The sequence below is a fragment of the Podarcis liolepis genome (genome assembly GCF_965112155.1).
Source record: "Podarcis liolepis genome assembly, chromosome: 14".
In the NCBI taxonomy this organism is placed as follows: Eukaryota; Metazoa; Chordata; class Lepidosauria; order Squamata; family Lacertidae; genus Podarcis; species Podarcis liolepis.
The window spans coordinates 7,331,471-7,352,581 of record NC_139569.1 but is presented as its reverse complement, the minus strand read 5'-3'; the positions used below and the strand labels follow the sequence as shown (position 1 = coordinate 7,352,581).

Genomic DNA, 21,111 nt, shown 5'->3' with positions numbered 1-21,111 from the left:
CTGCTCTAGTTAAGAAATATAGATTGAGTTGCCAAATTGCTTGGGTTCATTATGGAACTTCACATCCGGACAACATCTAGGCTGGAGATGACAGTCCCCATAAACTGGGGAAGGAGGTGTGATTTAGCACCCCAATGTGGTGCCAGGACTGGCCCTTTCTCTGGAATGGCCATCTTTTTAATCACTCGCTTTTTAGCTGTTGCTAAATCTTTGTTTCTTTCCATCTTTCTCGAGGCCCAATTAGTGGTGAATTTATGCCGTTAATTTTTATCATATTTTTTTGGCGGTAAAATGCAACACCAGTACCGCTTTGTTCAGTGCAGACTGGCAAAGAACTATTGAGATTTTTTTGCAAGTTTTATCTTTTAATTTAAAGTTCCCTCCTTGCTTGTATGTCCATGTGGTGTGTCTCCCCCCCCCCCCCCATTTGAACCAGTTCCAGGAATGTATTATTTCAGAAAAGCTGGCCTAGGTAATAAAAGCCCCACTGAACTCATTAGGATTCAGTAGGACTCTTTGAACTCAGTGGGACTTTTTAAAACAATAAGCAAAGCCACCTTCAAATATCTCAAGGGCTGTCATAGGGAAGAGGGATCAAGTTTGTTTTCTCCCGCTTGGGGGTTAGGACCCGAACCAGTAGCTTCAAGTTACAAGAAAGGAGATTCTGAAGGAGCGTCTCCACCCCCATCGTTCTGCCCGGACACTGAGGTCCAGCACCGAGGGCCTTCTGGCAGTTCCCTCACTGCGAGAAGCCAAGTTACAGGGAACCAGGCAGAGGGCCTTCTCGGTAGTGGCGCCCTCCCTGTGGAACACCCTCCCACCAGATGTCAAAGAGAACAACAACTACCAGGCTTTTAGAAGACATCTGAAGGCAGCCCTGTTTCGGGAAGCTTTTAATGTTTGATGTATTATAGTATTTTAATATTCTTTTGGAAGCCGCCCAGAGTGGCTGGGGAAGCCCAGCCAGATGGGCGGGGTATAAATAATAAATTATTATTATTATTATTATTATTCTGGCTCAACATCAGCTCTACAATTCTATGATTCCATTCTGAAATTCTTCAGGAAATAGTAAAAATGGAAATATTGCTAGTGAGAGTCCAGAAGGCCACATATCAGCCTCTGCTGAGCAAAACAAAGTCACAATAGTTTTCGAGCTAAGATTGGCAATGTCCTTTTGTGATGAGCTAATTGCACTTAGGAGATATCCTACTAAGGAAGATGTATGGATCCCAGAACCCTGTGTAGATCACACTGGAAAGCAGCACACAATTCAGCAGGATCTTCTACTTGTTACGGTGACACCTGAGCTGCAAGAACAGCTGCCAGGTCAAGCTATTTTGGGAACTGCCTGGGCTCAGGGCATCTACAGATCTCTGCAGAAAACTCTGGAGAAACAGATACGCTTTTGCTACAAGCCAGTGTGGTGTAGCAATTAAAGTTATGGACTTTGACCCCAGAGACCCAGGTTCAAATCGTCATTCACGGCCGATCTCAGGCTGGTCACATCCTCTCAGCCTAAGCTACCAAGCAAGGTTGTTGCAGAGGTCAAAGGGGGTGAGAAATACCTATGCTGTGGCTTACATTTTAAAACTAAACGGTTTGAGGAAAAATGCATCGCCCAGGAGTATTTCGGAAGCAAGTACAGGGAACTTACGGATTGTGGCTGAAGTCACGTGCACCCTGCTACAAACATGAGCTGCGGGAGCTTCGTTGAAACTGGAGTAAACGGTACATTGCACCAGCCTCAGCTCCAAATCCTCACCCAGACCCCTGCTCCTTCAACCTCCCTCACAGAGTTGGTGCAGAGCTAAAACAGAGCAAGGGCAAATTTGAAGGACTTGCAAACCGCTTTGAGCTTCTCGGAGGAGCGGCCAGCTAGCTAGAACATTAGAAATGGAACAAAAATTAAACGTAAGTCCTGGAGCATCAGAAAAGCTGGGAGCGAACGAGAAGACGGAGCCCCACCTCCATTAGCAAAGTGACCCATTGCTGTGAAAAATGGATTGGATGACACAATTTAATAACCCCCTCGAGTCGCTCACCTGAGCCGGAACAGCAGCAGCTCCACTCGTACTGCAGCTGCACCCTGGTGACATCCTTTGCAGCAGGGACGCCCTCGCTGTCCCCCCAAACCTGGGGGAAGCTGAGCTTCCAGCTGGCGCCTGCTGACGGCGAGGTGATGCCTCTCCTGAGCCTACAGCGCCATGTTTGCTGCGAGGCTCTTGCCGGCTACAGTGGGCCCATGCATATTTGATGACTCCTATTCTTCTCACCTGTGCCTGGGAGGGGAAGAAACGGCTCTCTTCTACTGGGGGTCAGGGATTATTTGCAAGCTATCAGCAACTCGGGAAGAAGTAGTGTGCGTGTACACAGAACATCTTCTCAGACTTCTGCAAGAGAAGGCGTAGCATCTTTCTGCATGAAATTCAGAGATAGCAAAGCTATCACTAGCTCTCAGGCTAGCCCACTTCGCAGGGTTGTCAGGAGGATAGAACGGAGGGAGAAAGTCACGCACACCAGCTGGAGCTTTCCGGAGGAATCTCGTGATATGAAATGTAATAAAGAAAAATAAACCTGGGTTTATTATTATTCACAGTCTGAACAAATTCCCACTTACCACTGAAAAGGCTGACTGTAAGAAGACAGATGCAAGCTTTTTTTTTTTGAGGTCTAGTCTAGGCGCCTGCTTGGCGTCAGAATCTTGCAACTACAGAAGCCTTGTCAACCTGGTGTTGGCTGGATGGGAGGTTATCTGGAGGGAAGCCAATTGGCAGAAACTTCTTCCCGTATGATCCTACCCAAACCCTGCAACCATCATCTGAGGCCCTTCTTGGTATGCCCCCTACACGGGAAACCTAGAAGGTGGAAACATGAGACCAGACCTTTTTGGTGATGGCCCCTTGCTTGTGGAATGCTCTCCCCAGGGAGGCTCACCTCTTGCCCTCATTACATCGCTTTTAGCACCAGCCACAAACATATCCTTTTTGCCAGGCCTTTGGCCATTAATTATCTGTGGCCTCTTTGGTATACATTGTTATTGTTGTTACTGTTGTTAAATAAATCTCTATGCCTATACCATACCTCTACCATGCCACCACCTACTCAACTTTTCTCTCATTTAAAAAGTTTCAGACGCCACAACGTCTCCTAAGAGGGGAGTTTCTCCATCCCTTTGATCATTTTGGTTGCCTTTTTCTAAACCTCTTCCAACTCTACAATATCCTACAAATACATTCTACAAATATAGGCCATGGAAGTTTTGAAATATAAACTCTCTCCCTTAATGCAACAGTTTTTCTCTCTGCCATGTGTGTCCAGCCAAGCATAAGAGAACCCTGGGCTGAATGGGAGCAGATTTCCAAATTGTAAAAATGTACTGTTAAGAAGAAAAGCCAAATAGAAGTTCAAAATAAGCTGTTAAAAGCGGGCAGGACCAGCCCTATGGTGGAGGAAAAGAAAAGCTGCAGCCTCAGGAACAAGAGCATAAAAAGAACCACTGGAAATATTTCACAGCAGTTAGAAAATGATACTTCACAACTTTGACATGATGGGAGTTCCAAAGAGAAACAAGAACCATTCTTTATTTCAATTGAAGGACAAATGGCTTCTGATGGGTCTGGAGTAAATTTCTTGAGCAGAGCTGCAGGAGCAGCAGGTGTGCTGTTTCTTGGTTGCTGCCTTGCCAAATGGGTGATATGGGAGAGGGAGAAGTTGGCCTCGTTTCCGTTAACCCCAGTGGAAGTTATCAACACCACCCCTCTTAGCCAGAAAACGGGTGGAAATGAACTTCCACGGGGCACTCTGTGAACGTGACGAAGCGATCCACCTGTAAACAAATCCTTGCGTTGCCCGGAATCGTTTTTGTCCAAGTGGAAGTGCTGATTTTTGAACAGAGCTGTTTGTTCTGCTCGTGAACCAACACACACGGGAGGAAGGAAGGAAGAACAGAAGGAGGATGGATGGTTCTTTTCCTGTGTTTTTCAGCTCATGGATCCAAGGCCACTTTTCTGGGCAGCTGTCAAGTCACAACCAAACCCGCTCCGAGCATCTTAAAGGCACCCAAGACCGTGCTATTGAAAGGTGCCCCTTAAGCATGTCAGTATGTAAGACAAGAACCTCTCTTCTCCGTGTCCCTAACCTGCAAGAAGTTCCACAGTAGTCTCTTATCCTCCGTGGAAGCTTCATGGAAGCTTATGAGGAGCTGAAGGAAAAACCTCCCATTACAGACAGAGGCTTTTCTTCTTCTTTTTGGCTTTTAGACAGTTTTCGACCGAGTCGTGTTGAAAATACTGCAGAGCAGAGCAGGGAGAGGGACCAGCGACGAGGATTATTTCTTGACAACCTGGATGACGTCTTCATGTTCCATCAAGTGGCTGAGTCCTACTCGTTGGGGGCTGTACTTGGTGCTGGTTCCCTTGAAAGCCAAAAAACAACAGAGTTTCACCAGCCCTGGTTTGGGGGTCTCTCTGGCAAGAAGAGAGGGAGGTGCCCCTACCACTGCCCCATGCCACTTGCTAATGGATTGCCAAGGTCTCCAAGAAAAGGGTCCCTCCTGGGCACTCCCGCCCCCGGGGCGGGCAGGGAAAGCAAACCTATGGCCTTCCTGATGCTGTGGGACTCCAGCTCCCATCAGCCCCTGCCAGCATGGCCAAGGGTCAGGGGTGATGGGAGCTTGAGTCCAGCAATAACTGGAGGGCTACGGGTTCTCTATCCCTGGCCTAATGGATTCAACAGCCGCAGCAGGGGTGAGCCTTCTTTTCTCTGTTGAGAGGAGAAGGTGCGGAAGACCACCTGTTTTCCTTTCAACTTTTCGCCACCTCTTTTCCCTGTTCCCCCACCCCTTGTTGAAATCGGAGCACATGAAATTGAGCTGGGGTGTGTGCAGGGGTCTGGAGCTGAAGGTGTCCCCCTGGGAGCTATGGGATGCTGTGATGGACACCTCAGCTTGCCCCTTGAGGCTGCCACCCTATCTTTCCATGCATTCATCCCCACCTCAGTTCTTTACCTGTTGCGAGGTCAGCCCCAAGAACACCCCAGCTGGAGGAGACTACAGAGCCAACAAGACCCAGCTACTAGTTCAGTAGCCCATGGGAGCCTTCTAGATGCTGCTGGACCACAACTCCCATCATAGCTGGCTATGCTGACAGGGGCTGATGGGAGTTGAAGTCCAACACCACCTGGAGGGCACTATGACATCTGAAGGAAGCCCTATATAGGGAAGTTTTTTAATGTTTAATGTTTTATTGCGTTTGCGTATATGCTGGAAGCCACCCAGAGTGGCTGGGGCAACCCAGTCAGCTTAGGTAAAGGTAAAAGGACCCCTGACCGTTAGGTACAGTCGTGGCCAACTCTGGGGTTGTGGCGCTCATCTCGCTTTACTGGCTGAGGGAGCCAGCGTACAGCTTCCGGGTCATGTGGGCAGCATAACTAAGCCACTTCTGGCAAACCAGAGCAGCACACAGAAATGCCATTTACCTTCCCGCCGGAGCAGTACCTATTTATCTACTTGCACTTTTGTGCTTTCGAACTGCTAGGTAGTTATTAGTGGAGTACAAATAAATTATTATTATTATTATTATTTGGCAATACCTGTGGGAATCCCACCAGTGAAGCATAAAAGAAACAGTCCTCACTGGCTGTGAGATATTCTTACTCTGTACATGGAGGTTCTACAGAGCTGCTGTTAATAGCTCACCCATCCCTTTTAGTGCATTTGTCAAACTTCCTTTTAAAAAAGCCACTAAAAGCTTCCCCCATGTTTCCTGCCTATATCACTAATACTTGGCGAAGACACCCGAGGCCTCTGCTCCACCCCACTTTCTTGTCATAGCACACTTACCCAAACCAACGCATACTTGAACTGGCTTGCTAACGTCCGGTGAATTCGATGGCACTGAAGGGAGAAAAAGGTTCAGATGTGTCAGGTGAGGCTTTGCAATCTCAGCTCCCTAAATTTTACTTACTGTACTCCTTGCAGATGACACCCCTTATCCCCTTCCAAAGTCGTGTCGCAGAGGTTCTGAAGCGGAGCTGCTCTTAAAAATGAGCCTGGCGTTACATGCCCAATTCCAAAGTGGCAACTTCACGCTCACGGCTGTCTGCAGAACAGCTTCTCCCTTCCCCCCAAAATGGGTCTCTTCCCCACAGTCCCCAAACAGAAGGCACCACCGGACAATGGCTACCCTATTTCCTAGCTCAGGACATTGAAGCAATTAAGGCAACAACTGCTCCTGAAGCAGACCTGTAGGCAAAAGGCAGAGGGTAGCTAAGGCAGTGCAATCTTCCTGGACTCAATCTCCCATGAAGCCCCAGGCGGTACAGTCAATGGGCAGGGGGCTGATCCAGGGGGCCACAGGTTAGCCACCCCTGCCCTAGTGTGTTTTCAAAGAAGAAGACTGAATCTCCGGCTGGATGGTTTCAGCCTGGGAAGAGCTGGCAGTGCAGAGTGTGTGGAGAAACCAGATGGGGGCGGGTGCTTCTGCAGCTCAAAAATGCAGTGCTTACCACATGCTCCACAGATGCCCCTTTCCGTACGATGATGGCATCTGAAAAGTCTGGTCTCTCTGTCCGGGAACGAGAAAAGAGAGAAAAAATAGCAAGGTCACTAAGGCATGAGAATTTCGGGTCTTCCCTCCTCCCCTGAAGCCCGTATTCATTTTCAGATCTAGTTCCATCCAATCCTGCTGGCCTGCTTGTGCTACTCACGGCCTCTTTTCTTGGTGTAGATGCAGGTAAGGGCCAGGTATTCCCACAGCATCTCCAGCAGGTAGTCCAAGTTCAGTTTCATGCCGCAGCTAGAGAGAGGCGGACACACACAAAGTGGGTGGCAGGGCGATAAGGACACAGAAAAGGCTTGGGCAGTGGAATCTCCTCCTCATAGAGGCTTGCCTGGCACCTTAATGTCATTTCAAAACCAGGGAAATACTTTCCTCCTCTCTCCCAGGCCTTTAAAACCTTTTACATCATTTTAAACATCTTTTTTCTATTTTGGTTTCCATTTCTCTGTTAATCAATTGGGGATCATTTTCTTGGAGACCGGGGCTGGGGTGGGAGAAGATATTCAGCCTGTTTGGCTAGCCTCAAATAGTTGTCTTGTTTGTGCTGAGATTTTTTTTAAAATGTGCACATTGTCTAGAGTGGTGCTGCTCAAAGTGGTGTCTGTCTGCAAGATGTTGGTGGGATGCTACAGGGACCAAGTACAGTAGTGGTTCCTGGCACATTGGGCCAGGTGGGGAGGGGGGGTACACACTGCTTCATCCCATCACATAATTTGAGATGCACTTGCCCATAGGCTTCAGCTTCTAGCGAGAATAAATCTAATTACAAAAGGTATACAGGGAGAACAGAAGCCAAAGATGACTTTTCTTCCAAAGGGCTCTTCGTACCACATGCTCTGGAGTTTAAGCCAACCGCATGCTGGCCACAAGACACTGCGCTGGGGAGGTTCACCTTACCTGATCACAACGCTGTGGGGTTTCCGAGCCAGGCGATCTACCTCCTCCATGGAGATCTGATCGACTTTGTTATAAACCTAATCCAAAAGGTGGTGGTGGAGAAAGGAATATTAATGGTGCAAGGAGTCAGTTTCCACCTTCTCTGTTCAGCTAAATTGAGGGCTGGTGCTAACGAGAGTTGTAGTTCGAAACAGCTGGAGGGCACCAAGTTGGGGAGCCAAATTTGGAGTGTAAGCCTCTTGGGGCAGGGACATGCCTGATGGTGCTACATTCAAAAGTAACAGGCTTCATAAGAAACTATATGCAGCAGCTAGCCTTTGTAGCTTTCCGGTGATTTTATTTCCCCAACAAAAGTTTATAACAGTAAGAGATCCGTCTCCAATCCAGTATCCAAAAAGGCAGAGAAGGCAACTGGTGGTTTGCTTATTTGTTTTGGAAAACTGGCTGGTTCTTCTAAAGCTTTGCAGCCCTTTCCCCCAAGAAGGGTGTCTTTCTTTTTTGGCCACCCTTTTCAGAGAGAGAAGCCTCTGTCCGCACAATGTCTCCACAACCATAGGGGCTATGAACTTGGATTGGTTCAGTTTTTTGAATGAACTTTATTCTCAGGTTAACTGACAATTGCATGGAACTGCAGATTGCACCCAGTACAGACTGCAGGCATATTGTGCTTGCTTCTTCCTCAATCCCTTTTTTTGCCTTCCCTCCTATCCCTTTTTTGCCTTGTGCATCAAGTTTGCTTTGATTGTGGGCTGGAGAGCAGGGAGCATCTTAATACTGTTCTTTGTGTGACCCTCTGAGAGCCTGTCTGGCTAAAGGTTGGAGTACAAATACCATAAACAAACAGGCCTAACTGCATGACGAATGGATGCTTTGTGGATACGGGATTCTGTCTTAGAATGCCAAAGATCTGGATATTAAGCTTATTCAAATCAATGCATAATTCACTCAGAATACCTAGATGAGAGCTCTTATAGGTAGAATAAATAATAATAATAATTTTTATTTATACCCCGCCCACCTGACTGGGTTTCACTAGCCACTCTGGGCGGCTTCCAACAAAAGATTAAAAACATATTAAAATACATTAAAACATCAGTCATTAAAAGCTTCCCTAAACAGGGATGTCTTCAGATGTCTTCTAAACGTCAGATAGTTGTTTATTGCTTTGACATCTGATGGGAGGGCATTCCACAGGGGTGTTTGAGAACTTAAGAAAAGCCTGGAGAGTCAGACCAAAGGTCTATCTAGTCCAGCATTCTCTCCCCACAGTGGTAAAACAGATGCCCACGGGCAGGGAAGCAGGGCAAGAAGGGTAGGAAGGCAATCACTCTCCCCCACCACCACTTGTGCTCCTCAGAAACTTGTTCCCTTAAAAGAAACCCTTGCTTATGGTTAAATACATCCCCCCCAATCCCATTCTGTTAAAAGTATGAAACTCCTTACAAGGTACTCACATAAAGGCAGGGCATGTAGACCCGGTTGCCAACAATCACGTCAATGAACTCGTCAGGTGTGCAGTCTTCCCTGAACAGAACCTCCGCATTAAATATTTCTTAGGTGAGCAGAGTCAAGGTTAAACACTTTTGTGTTTGTTAAGAGAGCCAGTGTGCTGTTACGAGCATCCAGCTTGGGTTGGTGAAACTCAAGGACAAATCCCCATTTGGCAACAAAGCTGGCCAGGTAATCTTAGGCCAGTCACCATCTTGCAGCCAAACCTACCCCGAAGGGTTGCTGCAAGGAGAAAATACGCCTGATAGAGTCCAGTATTGTCAACACTGATTGGCAGTGCCTTTCCAGGGTCACCCTCATTCTTGGTCTGAGCCTACTGCTTCGCTCCTGAGCCCAGCGATATCTCAGGACCAGGACATTATGATGATGATTAAATATATTTCTATCCCGCCTTTCTCCCAAGTTGGGATTCAAGGTGGCTTACAACATTTGCAAAATTATAAAATGCAGAATAAAAACAAACTAATTCAAATACTGGTTTTCCCAGTAGTGATGTATGGAAGTGAGAGCTGGACCATAAAGAAGGCTGATCGCCGAAGAATTGATGCTTTTGAATTCTGGTGCTGGAGGAGACTCTTGAGAGTCCCATGGACTGCAAGAAGATTAAACCAATCCATTCTGAAGGAAATCAGCCTTGAGTGCTCACTGGAAGGACAGGTCCTGAAGCTGAGGCTCCAATACTTTGGCCACCTCATGAGAAGAGAAGACTCCCTGGAAAAGACCCTGATGTTGGGAAAGATGGAGGGCACAAGGAGAAGGGGACGACAGAGGACGAGATGGTTGGACAGTGTTCTCGAAGCTACCAGCACGAGTTTGACCAAACTGCGGGAGGCAGTGGAAGACAAGAGTGCCTGGCGTGCTCTGGTCTATGGGGTCACGAAGAGTTGGACACGACTAAAGGCCAAAAAAATTCAAATACATCAAAACACATTTAGAACCAGCAATTACAGACCAATTTGCTCTGAAGCAGCCTAGATATCAGCATCATCTGCATCTCAGTTTCCAAATGCCTGTCTGGGCAGAAAGGTCTTAGCCTGCCAGCGGAAAGATAACAAGGAAGGAGCCAGGTGAAGCTTTCTTGGGAGGGAATTCTGTAACTTGGGAGCAGCCACAGAAAATGCTCTGTCTCCTGCGTCACAACCAACAGTTCTTCTGATGTTGATGGGACCAAGAGAAGGTGCTCACCTGAGGATCTCAGCACCCAGGCAGGGAGATAGGATCTTTCAGGTTGCCTGGGTCCAAACCACCCACCCTCAACTGCTCAGGGCGTTACCAATGACACTGCAAGGCACCTTTACAGCTGGTGCCCTGAATCGCTTTGCTGAGAAATGCAGCCACCAAGAATCTAAGTGAAAAAGGATACTGTACTCGTGGAGGATGAGCTGTACCAGCTTCTCGGAGCACTGAGTCAGCGTCACCATTGAATTGAAGGAGATGCCTCCTCCCTTTTTGGGCTGGAAGACAGAAAAGAGGCTTTGTCAAGACGGCCCTCAATGAGGCTGATTTAGCAAAAGTTAATATTTTGAGTATACTGGACGCCGCAACGTTTGCATCGGATGTTACTGCCGAATGCAGACAGACGTGAAAGGTGAACTGCTGAGAATGCCCCTTTGGTATATCCCAAGATATATTCATTTTGATCTAAAGTGATCACTCACATCAATTTTGCATGGGCTAAATCCTTTTGACATTTGCAGATGTTCGTGTACTTTGAAACTACATTCCTGGAGTGTTAGTAAGAGTAGTAATAGTAGCAGCAGCAGTAATAATAATAATAATAATAATAATAATAATAATAATAAATAATGATGTGATTAATGGCTGGGCAGCAAAAGTGCAAGCCCTTATGGCAACTTCAACAGTTCCTGCAGTTTGCAAATATGCTCATGGGCCCAAAAAGTTTGGTGACATTTACACTACGTGACCAAACAGGGGCAGATGTGGCAGACTGCTTTAAGACGGCATGTGTGAATCACTAGATTGGAACACAATTGTTCTGGGTCAGAGCAATGGTCAGAGAGCAGCTTGCAAGAGGCCTGGACTGCTTCAGGATACAGTGGTACCTCGGGTTAAGTACTTAATTTGTTCCGGAGGTCCGTTCTTAACCTGAAACTGTTCTTAACCTGAAGCACCACTTTAGCTAATGGGGCCTCCTGCTGCTGCTGTGCCGTCGCCGCACTATTTCTGTTCTCATCCTGAAGCAAAGTTCTTAACCCGAGGTAATATTTCTGGGTTAGCAGAGTCTGTAACCTGAAGCGTATGTAACCCGAGGTACCACTGTATTGATTTATTCAATTTCTACCCTGCCCTTCCTCCCGAAGGAGCCTGAGTCCAGCTTTTGTTTTATTTGCTATTAATTTCTAAAAGGAAGGGAGAACCTATTTTTTTAGCCTAAGGGCCTTATTCTCTCATACGCAACCTTCCAGGGGCCGCGTGCCAGTGACGGGCAGGACCAGATGTAAAAGTGAGAAGAGCCAAGTCTGAAACTCTTACCTTTGTACAGTACTAGTGTATATTCCAGCCATGCAAATATGTTAGTGGCTTTTTCTCTTGCACCCCTCTGAGCAAGAAGCATCATCAGAGCTCAAGGACACATCCTAGCCAGGCAAAACCACTCAAGGAGGTGCAGAGCAGGACTGGTGAGGGGCATGGGCTGGGGACAAACCTGAGGCCCACATAAAGAGTCCTGGAAGGCCACATTTGGCCGCTGGCCCTGAAGTTCCCCAACAACCCTATTCTAGTCCTTTCTCCGTGCAGAGAAACAATGAAAAGCACATGGGCAGAATTTGACCCAACTGCTCACATAAGCAGCAATACACTTAAATAAGCCAAAGCATCTTTATTTTAAGCAAGAACGTTTGCGGCTCTCCTGCAAACGGTTTCCCCAGCCCCCTTCACCACCACATTTCAAGTGACCCATTTAAGGAGCCAATTTCGAGAAGCCGGGGGTGATCTCACAAAGCTGGATACTTCCTACACACAGCCAAGAAGCATTTCCGGTGGGGTGGAAGGAAGGAGGAGAAGAGTGGGAGACTAGCCTTCCCTACCGTCTGTCCTGTCTCCCATGTGTGAGGTTTATTTATTGAGACACAAATAACGTCAACTCGGTGCCCAAATGTTCTTGGACCACAGCTCCGTCATCTCTGACCACAGGCAACCTGGATGCAGCTGATGGGTTTGGGGACCTCAGCAATACCTGGAGGCCACCAAGCTGGCGATTGCTGTATTTATGTGTTTTGTACGGGAGGAGCTGTCGGTCCTATGATTTGCCCACCTGCGGTGTCTCACCTTGAAGTAGATGTTGGGCTTGACTTTATTCAGCCGGATTCCTACTGATTCCAGTTCCTTTTCTAACAGAGCTCTGCAGGAGGGAGGGAGGATGTGGTCATAAAGAGCCGCCAAGCCATTACCCAAATAAACCCAGTAAAATGAGAGCCAAAACCCTCTCCCAGGGTTTCAGGAAGAGACAAATACAGCCCTACCCGAAAATGCCAGGGGTTGCACCCAGGACAGGGGTCGGCAAAGGTTTACCAGCCATAGGCCAGATCACTCCCACGGAGATCGTCGGTGGGCCGGAGTGGCACAGCGCAATGCCGGAAATTGCGTCTGCGGCACCAGAAACTGTTTCTGTGCATGCCCAGACACTGGAAATCGTGCCTGCGCAGAAGCGGTTTTTGGTGTCTGGACATGTGCAGACGTGATTTCCAGTATATGTGCGTCCGCAGATGCAATTGCCAGCACTGCTTGACAAGTCCCCGCGCTGCGCTGCACCGGTTTAGTGCAGCACGCGGGGGACTCGCCAACCAGGCGGCTCTGTTCAGGGGTTGCTCGTGGGCTGGTAAAATGGTCTTTGTGGGCCGCATCTGGCCCATGGGGCGCACGTTGCCAACCACTGACCTAGGACCTTCTGCATGAAAAGCAGAGACTCAACCATTGAGCCACGACCCTTTCCCTTCCAGTCCAGGAAAGCGCCAAATCCTCAGGCAGATCTGCACATAATTCAACCCACGTGTGGGTGTTTTGCCCTCTAGGCACTAACCTCTGCACTTCCCCCTTTGTAGCGTCCAGCATCATGATAACGACGTCAGAAGTCCGGGCTACAGCAATCACTTGGCGCCCTCGGCCTTTTCCTGCAAAGAAAGGAGAAAATGGGAGTTACTTGCTGTGACAGCAGGAGAGCAAGAAGCTGTGTAGCAGAAGCAATAGCAGAATCTCTGCTTCTTTGGCATCATGCAAACACGGAATTGCTTTCCACCCTGTCTTTTGATGCAGAAGGCTTCCCAAAAAGGCTTATTTTTAAAAATACAGCTCCATTAGTGCTGCTCCCCACTCCTCCAAACAGATGGCGGTGCTCAGGTAGCGTCTTCTCCTCACCCTCCCCAGGCCAGTTCTCATTAGACAACTATCCCCCCCTTCCCCATGCTGGAAATGCCTGCAATTCAGCAGCCCGCTGCTTGGCTGCATCCTTCTCACAGGAGCATCCCCCAAGGACCACGAGACTTTTCACTGTCCAAGGACAGGGAGGGAGGAGGCAGGGCCAGCAGCACGATTAACCTGACTGGCAATCAAGGTGGGAGGAACACTTCTTAATACGAAAGGAGGATGCTGCACAGAGCCAGGGCCAAAAGCAGCTGGAGCTGGCAGCACTGCAAGATCAAAAAGGGATTTTAACTCCCGTTCTAGTCCCAACCCACCCCTTCTATACGCAAGAGGATGTGATTCACCGGGGGGGTGTGTGTGTGTGTTGTTGCTGCTGTTTGCATTTTGTTTGTTTGTTGTTGTTTAGTTGTTTAGTTGTGTCCGACTCTTCGTGACCCCATGGACCAGAGCATGCCAGGCACTCCTGTCTTCCACTGCCTCCCGCAGTTTGGTCAAACTCATGCTGGTAGCTTTGAGAGCACTGTCCAACCATCTTGTCCTCTGTCATCCCTTTCTCCTTGTGCCCTCCATCTTTCCTAACATCGGGGTCTATTCCAGGGAGTCTTCTCTTCTCATGAGGTGGCCAAAGTATTGGAGCCTCAGCTTCACGATCTGTCCTTCCAGTGAGCACTCAGGGCTGATTGCCTTCAGAATGGATACGTTTGATCTTCTTGCAGTCCATGGGAACTCTCAATTTTTATTGTTAGGCCTCATTATTATTTGTGTTGGGCCTGTAAGACAGAGCTATTCCGCCTGGCTTTCAATTTGAACTTAGCCTGATCTTTTATTCCCCTTTCTTCCCTTCTCCTCCCCTTTTTATGAAGATTACCCGCTCAGGGATCCCACAGCTAATTCTCCTCTGGCCTTCTCACTGGCTGAAATAGGACTAATTTAGCCAGCTAGCCCTGGTGATCATTAATGTTTATTGGATGGATTTCCCCCCTAAATTGATTTTTGAATTCTGAATTTATTGTTATTCATGTTTTAAACTGTATTTTATGCTGTTTTTTGTTTCATCAATTAAGCGTTTTAAATTTGTTGTTAATCGCCCTGAGCCCAGTTTTCTGAACTGGGAAGGGCGGGGTATAAATAAAATTATTATTATTATTATTATTATTATTATTATTATTATTATTATTATTATTTCTGAAGACTTACTGAGATGCTTCCATTAGCTTAGAGTTCAGGGATATTTATATTCTTCTACAATTTTGTAACTGTCAGAATAAACTATGTACATATTTTGATGCTGTTAAGCCACCATGGGCATGGCTTAACTGCAGAAAGGTGCTGTACAAATAGAACGAGGATGTGTTGCTTTGCTCACTTTCGCCTCTGGTCCCCACACACCACGAGGGAACAGCCCCTGGAAGGCTGCCCAGGAGCGAATGTGCTCCATCAAGCTGAAGAAAAGGTCCCTTGTCACTGTGCAAAAGTGCTACTGCCCTGGGAACGTCAATGCTGCTTTGGGCAGCGTGAGACACAGGCGACATTCCCCACCTACCTTGAGCAGCTCCTTCGATGATCCCAGGCAGATCGAGAAGCTGGATGTTGGCTCCTTTGTACTGGCAAAAGACGAAAGAGAAGACCATGAAGCAGCACATGGAGGGAGGGGTGGTTATAATGATACAGAGCACCTCCAGCCCTTACACCACCCCCCCCCCAGGTTTTGATATCCTAAGCTTACAGGTCACTTCACCTTTTTAGCATTCTCATGCATGTTCAGAGAATGCAGCAGCTAGACTGGTGACTGGGACTGGCCGCCGGGACCACATAACACCAGTCCTGAGAGTTCTGTATTGGCTCCCAGTACGTTTCCGAGCACAATTCAAAGTGTTGGTGCTGACCTTTAAAGCCCTAAACGGCCTCGGCCCAGTATACCTGAAGGAGCGTCTCCACCTCCATCGTTCAGCCCGGACACGGAGGTCCAGTGCCGAGGGCCTTCTGGCGGTTCCCTCATTGCGAGAAGTGAGGTTACAGGGAACCAGACAGAGGGCCTTCTCGGTAGTGGCGCCTGCCCTGTGGAATGCCCTCCCATCAGATGTCAAGGAAATAAGCAGCGATCTTATTTTTAAAAGACATCTGAAGGCAGCCCTGTTTAGGGAAGTTTTTAATATTTAATGCTGTATTGTTTTTAACCCCAGAGTGGCTGGGGAAACTCAGCCAGATGGGCGAGGTATAAATAATAAACTATTATTATTATTATTATTATTATTATTATTATTATTATTATTATTACAAACACACACACACTTCATCAGGGGATCTACTGGTTTATTTAGAACTGCACAGCCTGCTTTTTTTGCTCAGAGACCACAAGGACAGTTCCTTGGATGAGTGAAAACAATAATCTAAAACTTGTTCATCCAAAAAATGAGGAAGAGAATTGGCAGGCCTAAAGGATTCTGATACCGGAGGCTTTTTAAAAAAAAAAAAAAAATCAAAAGTAGAGAGTGGGACCAGAGGCAAAAACAGAAAGAACAATTAATGTAAATTTTACCTTTCTGCAGACTAGTTTCTACACCCATCCCTCTCCATCCTCCATAAAGAGGAGCAAGAGGCAATGTGAGACGTCAAGGGCACCTTGGGGGTATGAAACTGGACCTATGGGGGGGGGACGTCCTGAGGAAAGGGGTGTGTGGCCTTAGCCTGAGGTCACCCACCACCCTGAGTAGCTGTAAATTCTGGCCTGCTGTCGGCGTGGTAACCTTCCATTTCTGCAGCCCCAAGCAGGCAGCTAAACCAGGGCATTTATTGAGTCCTTGGTGGCTATCAGAACACAGCTAGTGGGCCTCCAATCTACTCTAGGTGCATTCTTGGAGAGAGGACCCAACATTAAGGTATTAGCTTCCTAGTTTTAACATCTGGCAAACCCCAGAAGGCAAACATGGACTGTTTCTGAAATACATGGAGCCTCCCATTCTAAAAGAAACAGAATTCAACAGCCCCCAACCCTTGCATTCACATAAAACACAGTGCGGTTCCATTCCTGCCCCACCAGATGGCAACCCAATGGAACTGCGCTAACCTCTATGACTCCAGGAATACAAGTCAATGTGGTGAATTCGTAGGAAGCCGCCTCACTCGCCGTGGAAGTCATCAAACTCAGAAAGGTGGACTGAAAGGGAAGATGAGTGTGTTAGCAGTGGCAGAGGAAAGCCACCCACTTGTGACAAATCAGCAGCCGTGCTGATGTGAACTTTCCATGTAAAAACATATTTTATTTTATTGTTTGTTTGCTTGTTTGCATTTCCATCCCAGGTTTTCCTCTAAAGAACTCAAGGCGGTGTACTAGGCTCTCCCATTTAATCCTCTCCATGACCCTCCAAGGGAGGATAGTCTGAGAGGCAGTGACCAGTGTTTGAAAATGGCCAGGCGCATTTTGCACCTGGCTTTTGACCACTTGCAACCAAGTGAAGATGCCTGGGTACCAGGATGGTGCCTTACAACTCCACCATCTGGAGGTGCATGCCTGGTGATCATTGGATCTGGACTGTTTTCACACACTAATACCCTATCCTGTAGCATTCTATCTGTTATATCAGGCATAGGCAAACTCGGGCCCTCCAGATGTTTTGGGACTACAATTCCCATCATCCCTAGCTAACAGGACCAGTGGTCAGGGATGATGGGAATTGTAGTCTCAAAACATCTGGACGGCCCAAGTTTGCCTATGCCTGTGTTATAATTTATTTGCGTAATCAGAATGAATTTCAGAAACCCAAATACTTTCACGGTGCAGCCTGAGCAGGAGTAGTGAACAACATTATAGCTAATTGTTGTTGCTTGTCTTCATTTACCCCACCCCACTGCCCTGCTCACAGTTGTGGACAATATTCTTACGTTATGAATGTCACCATAAAGAAACAGAGGTCAGAATAGGCGTGGACTGACCCTGGATCAAGTGACTTTTCTTCCTTAAGTTCTCAAAGCTCTTAATCCAGTCATATGTTTAACTGAAAAATCTATCACAGTCCATCCATCTATCCTTTGAAAAGTAAGACTTTAGAGCCATCTTGCTCCAAAATGGCAACTAAACATTTCGTTTTGGTGACTATAACCTTGGTTTAAAGAGCCATTTGGTGCCTAGCTTATATATCTGAGTTTCTAACACTGCTGGGGAGAGTACCAAATGCTAGACAGAGAGGTCTGCAGGGACAGATTTGGCCCCTGGATAAAGGTTCCCGTGCTAGAGGGGGATTTCCCACTGGTGGCAGATGACAGAGACTGTGACTCCATGCAACAGGTGTAAAACCAAATTAAATAAAGGTTTTATTTCAAAACAACAAACAGCAACGCTTGTGGGTGCTTTTCCTGCAGGCAAAGCTCAAACTGCAGCTTTTCTCCTTTTGTAGTCTCATGGCCAGCTGCAACCATTCAGCCCAGAGCTCACAAAATCTGTTCTTAAACATACAAACATCTTTACTGTTTCTGTGCAGAATGACTCCCAACATCCCGACCCCTGAATTATAAACTTGAGGGTGAGACTTCATTTAAAGCAAAGGTGGGGAGCCTGTGCCCCCCCCCCAGAATACAGACACCCATTGTTTCTGAATCCTGGCGATGCTGGCTGGGGTTGATGGGATGTGCAGCCCAGCAACATCTTGAGGGCCACAGGTAGCTCACACCTGCTTTAAAAGGAAGCACACCAAGTAACAGACACAGGAATAGGAATTCTCCAAGTGTCACTGACCTTACCCACAGAGGGGAAACCAATCAGCGCCACCCGGGCATCTCCAGATTTCATCACATCAAAGCCTTCGCCTTTGCCCGCCGCCGATTTGGAAGGCTCCAAAAGCTGAGCTCTGTACTTTGCAAGCTTTGCCTTCAGCAAGCCAAGATGGTACTCGGTGGCTAGAGCGGAAATAGAAAAAGTAACACACATATACATGACTAGGAAACAAAATCAGTGACCGATGAGTTAGTGCACCTGTACTCTCCTAATGGGTCCTTCTCTGTTCCTCTTGCCTAGCTCTCCAACCTGGTCAACCAGAGCTACCCTTATCCCTTTCTAAAGGCAAAAAGCACCTCCGGCTGTATTTCTGTATTACTCAGCTGGGCTGGGGAAAGGGATAAAGAGCCAGATTTCACCGCACACTAGGTATGAACTTTAAAAACGAAGAGTTTCAGGCTTTTAACTGTTACTCTCTGATAGTTTCTGGTTTGTTTACTTTTATTATGCATTTTGTGTTCTTATTCTGTGTTTTTGTGTTGTGAAGAGACCTGAAATCAGCAACAAAAAATTTCAGTGTTATGAATCTCCATGCACCGTCTTATTCCCCCGCTTTTTAAAGTCCCCTACCTATCACGCAACCGCACTTGTTTTCCCTCCCCAAATGTATTTATACCAAAGGGGGGGGGACACACAGAAAGTGCTTAAGCAAAATAGCGTTAACGAAAAGGCAGTGCGGCGCAAACAAATGCGACACACTTGGTACACAAACTTTGCATGCAGGTGCTGTAGGAGCCCATCTGGAAAGCCGCCCGCCCCCAACCCTGCAGTTCATTCCCTCCCTTAATAAATCTAATAAATAAAATAAATCCACACCCTGCCAACCCCGCAAAAACAGCCTCAACCCTCTGCCATTGCCCATCCCAGGGCCTTAGACCTCCTATTATTGTTTTTAACCCTCTCGGGGCAAAAACTCAGCAGGCGAAGCTTTTCAACCGAGAAAAGCCGCACCTGCTGAACTTCTGCCTGCCGAGCAGGCGCTTCAAAGGCCCCAGTCAACGGGTAGCCTCTTCCATTGAGCCGGCGCGTCCTAAGGAGGAGCCAAACCTTTGTTCTTCTGGGTCCGGGCGATCTCCTTCTCGATCTCCGCGATCTTCTCCAGGATCCCCATCGTGGCACTCCGGGACGGGAAGCGCAGCTGGCCAGGGAGAGAAGACAGGGAGCGCTGACCCGGAAGGGGTTGCAGTCAGCCGCCCCTCCCACAGGAAGTAATCCCGGAGCGGTGCGACGCGCCTTCTTGTCCCCTGCACCAACCGAAGCCGGCGGCTTTCCCGTTCCGCGCGTCGAAGAGAGAGGGCGATAGTTACACCATGGGTAGGCAAACTAAGGCCCGGGGCCGGATCCGGCCCAATCGCCTGCTCAATCCGGCCCGCGGACGGTCCTGGAGTCAGCGTGTTTTTACTCGAGTAAAATGTGTCCTTTTATTTAAAATGCCTGTCTCGGTTATTTGTGGGGCCTGCCTGGTGTTTCTACATGAGTAGAATGTGTGTTTTTTATTTAAAATGCATCTCTAGAGGGGTTATTTGTGGGGCATAGGAACTCGTTCATTATTTTTTTCCAAACTATAGTCCGGCCCCCCACAAGGTCTGAAGAACAGTGGACCGGCCCCCTGCTGAAAAAGTTTGCTGAGCCCTGGTTTACAACTGAGAAGGGCGCCGTATCTGCGTGGAAGGAGCTGCGGAGCCCAAGACTGGACTACCTTGCAGGGCTGGTGTTATGAAGTGTAGTTTCACCCTGGGCCAACAGGGGGATACTGTATATAGTTTTCACTCAGGTCTGTAGATAGTTTTCACTCAGGTCCGCGGCAGTTATTTTAGGCGGGAACTCTGGGCTGTTGTGGTTACAATGTTGTCAGCCGGCTGCCTATAAATACAGGCCGGCTGAGCTGTTCTCAGTTCTATTCCAGCTTGCCATAATAAAGAGCTACTTGAAGAAATCGCTGTGCCGGCTGCTATGTCAACCCACGACCTAACTCTGGCGACGAAGGTGGGATAGATGGACATTAGAGCACAGCCAGATGCGGCCAGCCTCTGAACTGAGCTGAATCACTGAGCTGAATCACAGAGCGAAATCACTGAGCGAAATCACTGGGCAGAACCAATTCAGAGCTGACTGTTCTGGCTAGAGCACTGTGTTCCATCCATCGCCCTTCACGCCGGCATCGGAATCATGGCTTCACTTGTGCCTCTACCGCCGTTTGCGCCAGCCTCTGAATCATGGGACTCCTACCTCGCTCGGTTCGACTGCTACCTCCAAGCCAACGAGCTGACAGCAGTATCAAAGGATCGGAAGCGGGGCCTATTCCTCAGCCTCTGTGGGCCTGAGGTGTTTGAGACGGCCCGAGCGTTGGTTGCACCTGAAGCAGTCCAGGCAACACCATGGGACACGATCCAAGAGAAGCTCCGCAACCACTACGCACCAAAGCCGTCCAAGATTGCTGCCCGCCATGCGTTCTACCACCGGAACCAGGCAGAGGGGGAGTCAATCAACAACTACACCACCGCCCTGCGACAGGCTGCAATGCACTGTGAGTTCCGAGACTTAGACGATGCCCTGATGGATCGAATCGTCTGCGGGGTCCGGGACATCCATCTGCAACGGCGTCTCCTAGCCAAGCCAGACCTCACGCTACAGAAAGCCATTGAGGAGGCTGTGGCCTCAGAAGCTGCTGAACGCTCCGCCCAGGAGATCCGCAAGTCCAGCAGCCCGCGTCTTGCTAGGGAGCCAGTTCCGGTGCATCATGAAGAGGCCAGCAGTGAGGAGGCATCCTTCAGTGAAGACGATGACGTGCACCAGACAAAGCGGGAGCGCAGGAAGTTCCAACAGAAGTCCAAGGGCCAACCGGAATGTGCTGGCTGCGGAGGCAACCATTCCCGTGCCAAGTGTCGATTCAGAGACGCCATCTGTAGGAAGTGTTCCAGAAGGGGCCACATCGCTAAGGTCTGCCGATCGGCTCCGTCTGACACCCCCCCTTCATCGACTCGCAAGTCCAAG

At 48.2% G+C, this 21,111-nt stretch overlaps 1 protein-coding gene across 1 annotated transcript; it reads right to left on the bottom strand.

The window, feature by feature from the left end:
• Nucleotides 1–3,550: 3,550 nt before the first annotated feature.
• Nucleotides 3,551–19,327, bottom strand: DRG2 (developmentally regulated GTP binding protein 2). The gene is made up of 13 exons (XM_083474509.1): nucleotides 19,165–19,327; nucleotides 18,079–18,239; nucleotides 16,414–16,503; nucleotides 14,890–14,950; nucleotides 13,006–13,096; nucleotides 12,255–12,327; nucleotides 10,330–10,420; nucleotides 8,912–9,009; nucleotides 7,458–7,534; nucleotides 6,709–6,797; nucleotides 6,508–6,566; nucleotides 5,843–5,896; nucleotides 3,551–4,417 (listed from the first exon to the last, which is right to left on the bottom strand). The coding sequence occupies exons 1-13, from the start codon at nucleotides 19,226–19,228 to the stop codon at nucleotides 4,331–4,333; spliced, it is 1,095 nt and encodes a 364-aa protein (XP_083330635.1). The 5' UTR covers nucleotides 19,229–19,327; the 3' UTR covers nucleotides 3,551–4,330.
• Between the last annotated feature and the right edge of the window lie 1,784 nt (nucleotides 19,328–21,111).

What these genes read in the sequence shown, in the direction of transcription:
- DRG2 (XM_083474509.1), bottom strand. Translation starts at nt 19,228, where the DNA reads ATGGGGATCCTGGAGAAGATCGCGGAGATCGAGAAGGAGATCGCCCGG. An exon ending in GGGCATCTGTGGAGCATGTG is followed by an intron (nt 5,897 to 6,507) that starts GTAAGCACTGCA and finishes TTCTCCCTTCAG; the next exon opens with TGCCATCGAATTCACCGGAC. An exon ending in TCAAGTATGCGTTGGTTTGG is followed by an intron (nt 4,418 to 5,842) that starts GTAAGTGTGCTA and finishes TTGGCTTTCAAG; the next exon opens with GGAACCAGCACCAAGTACAG.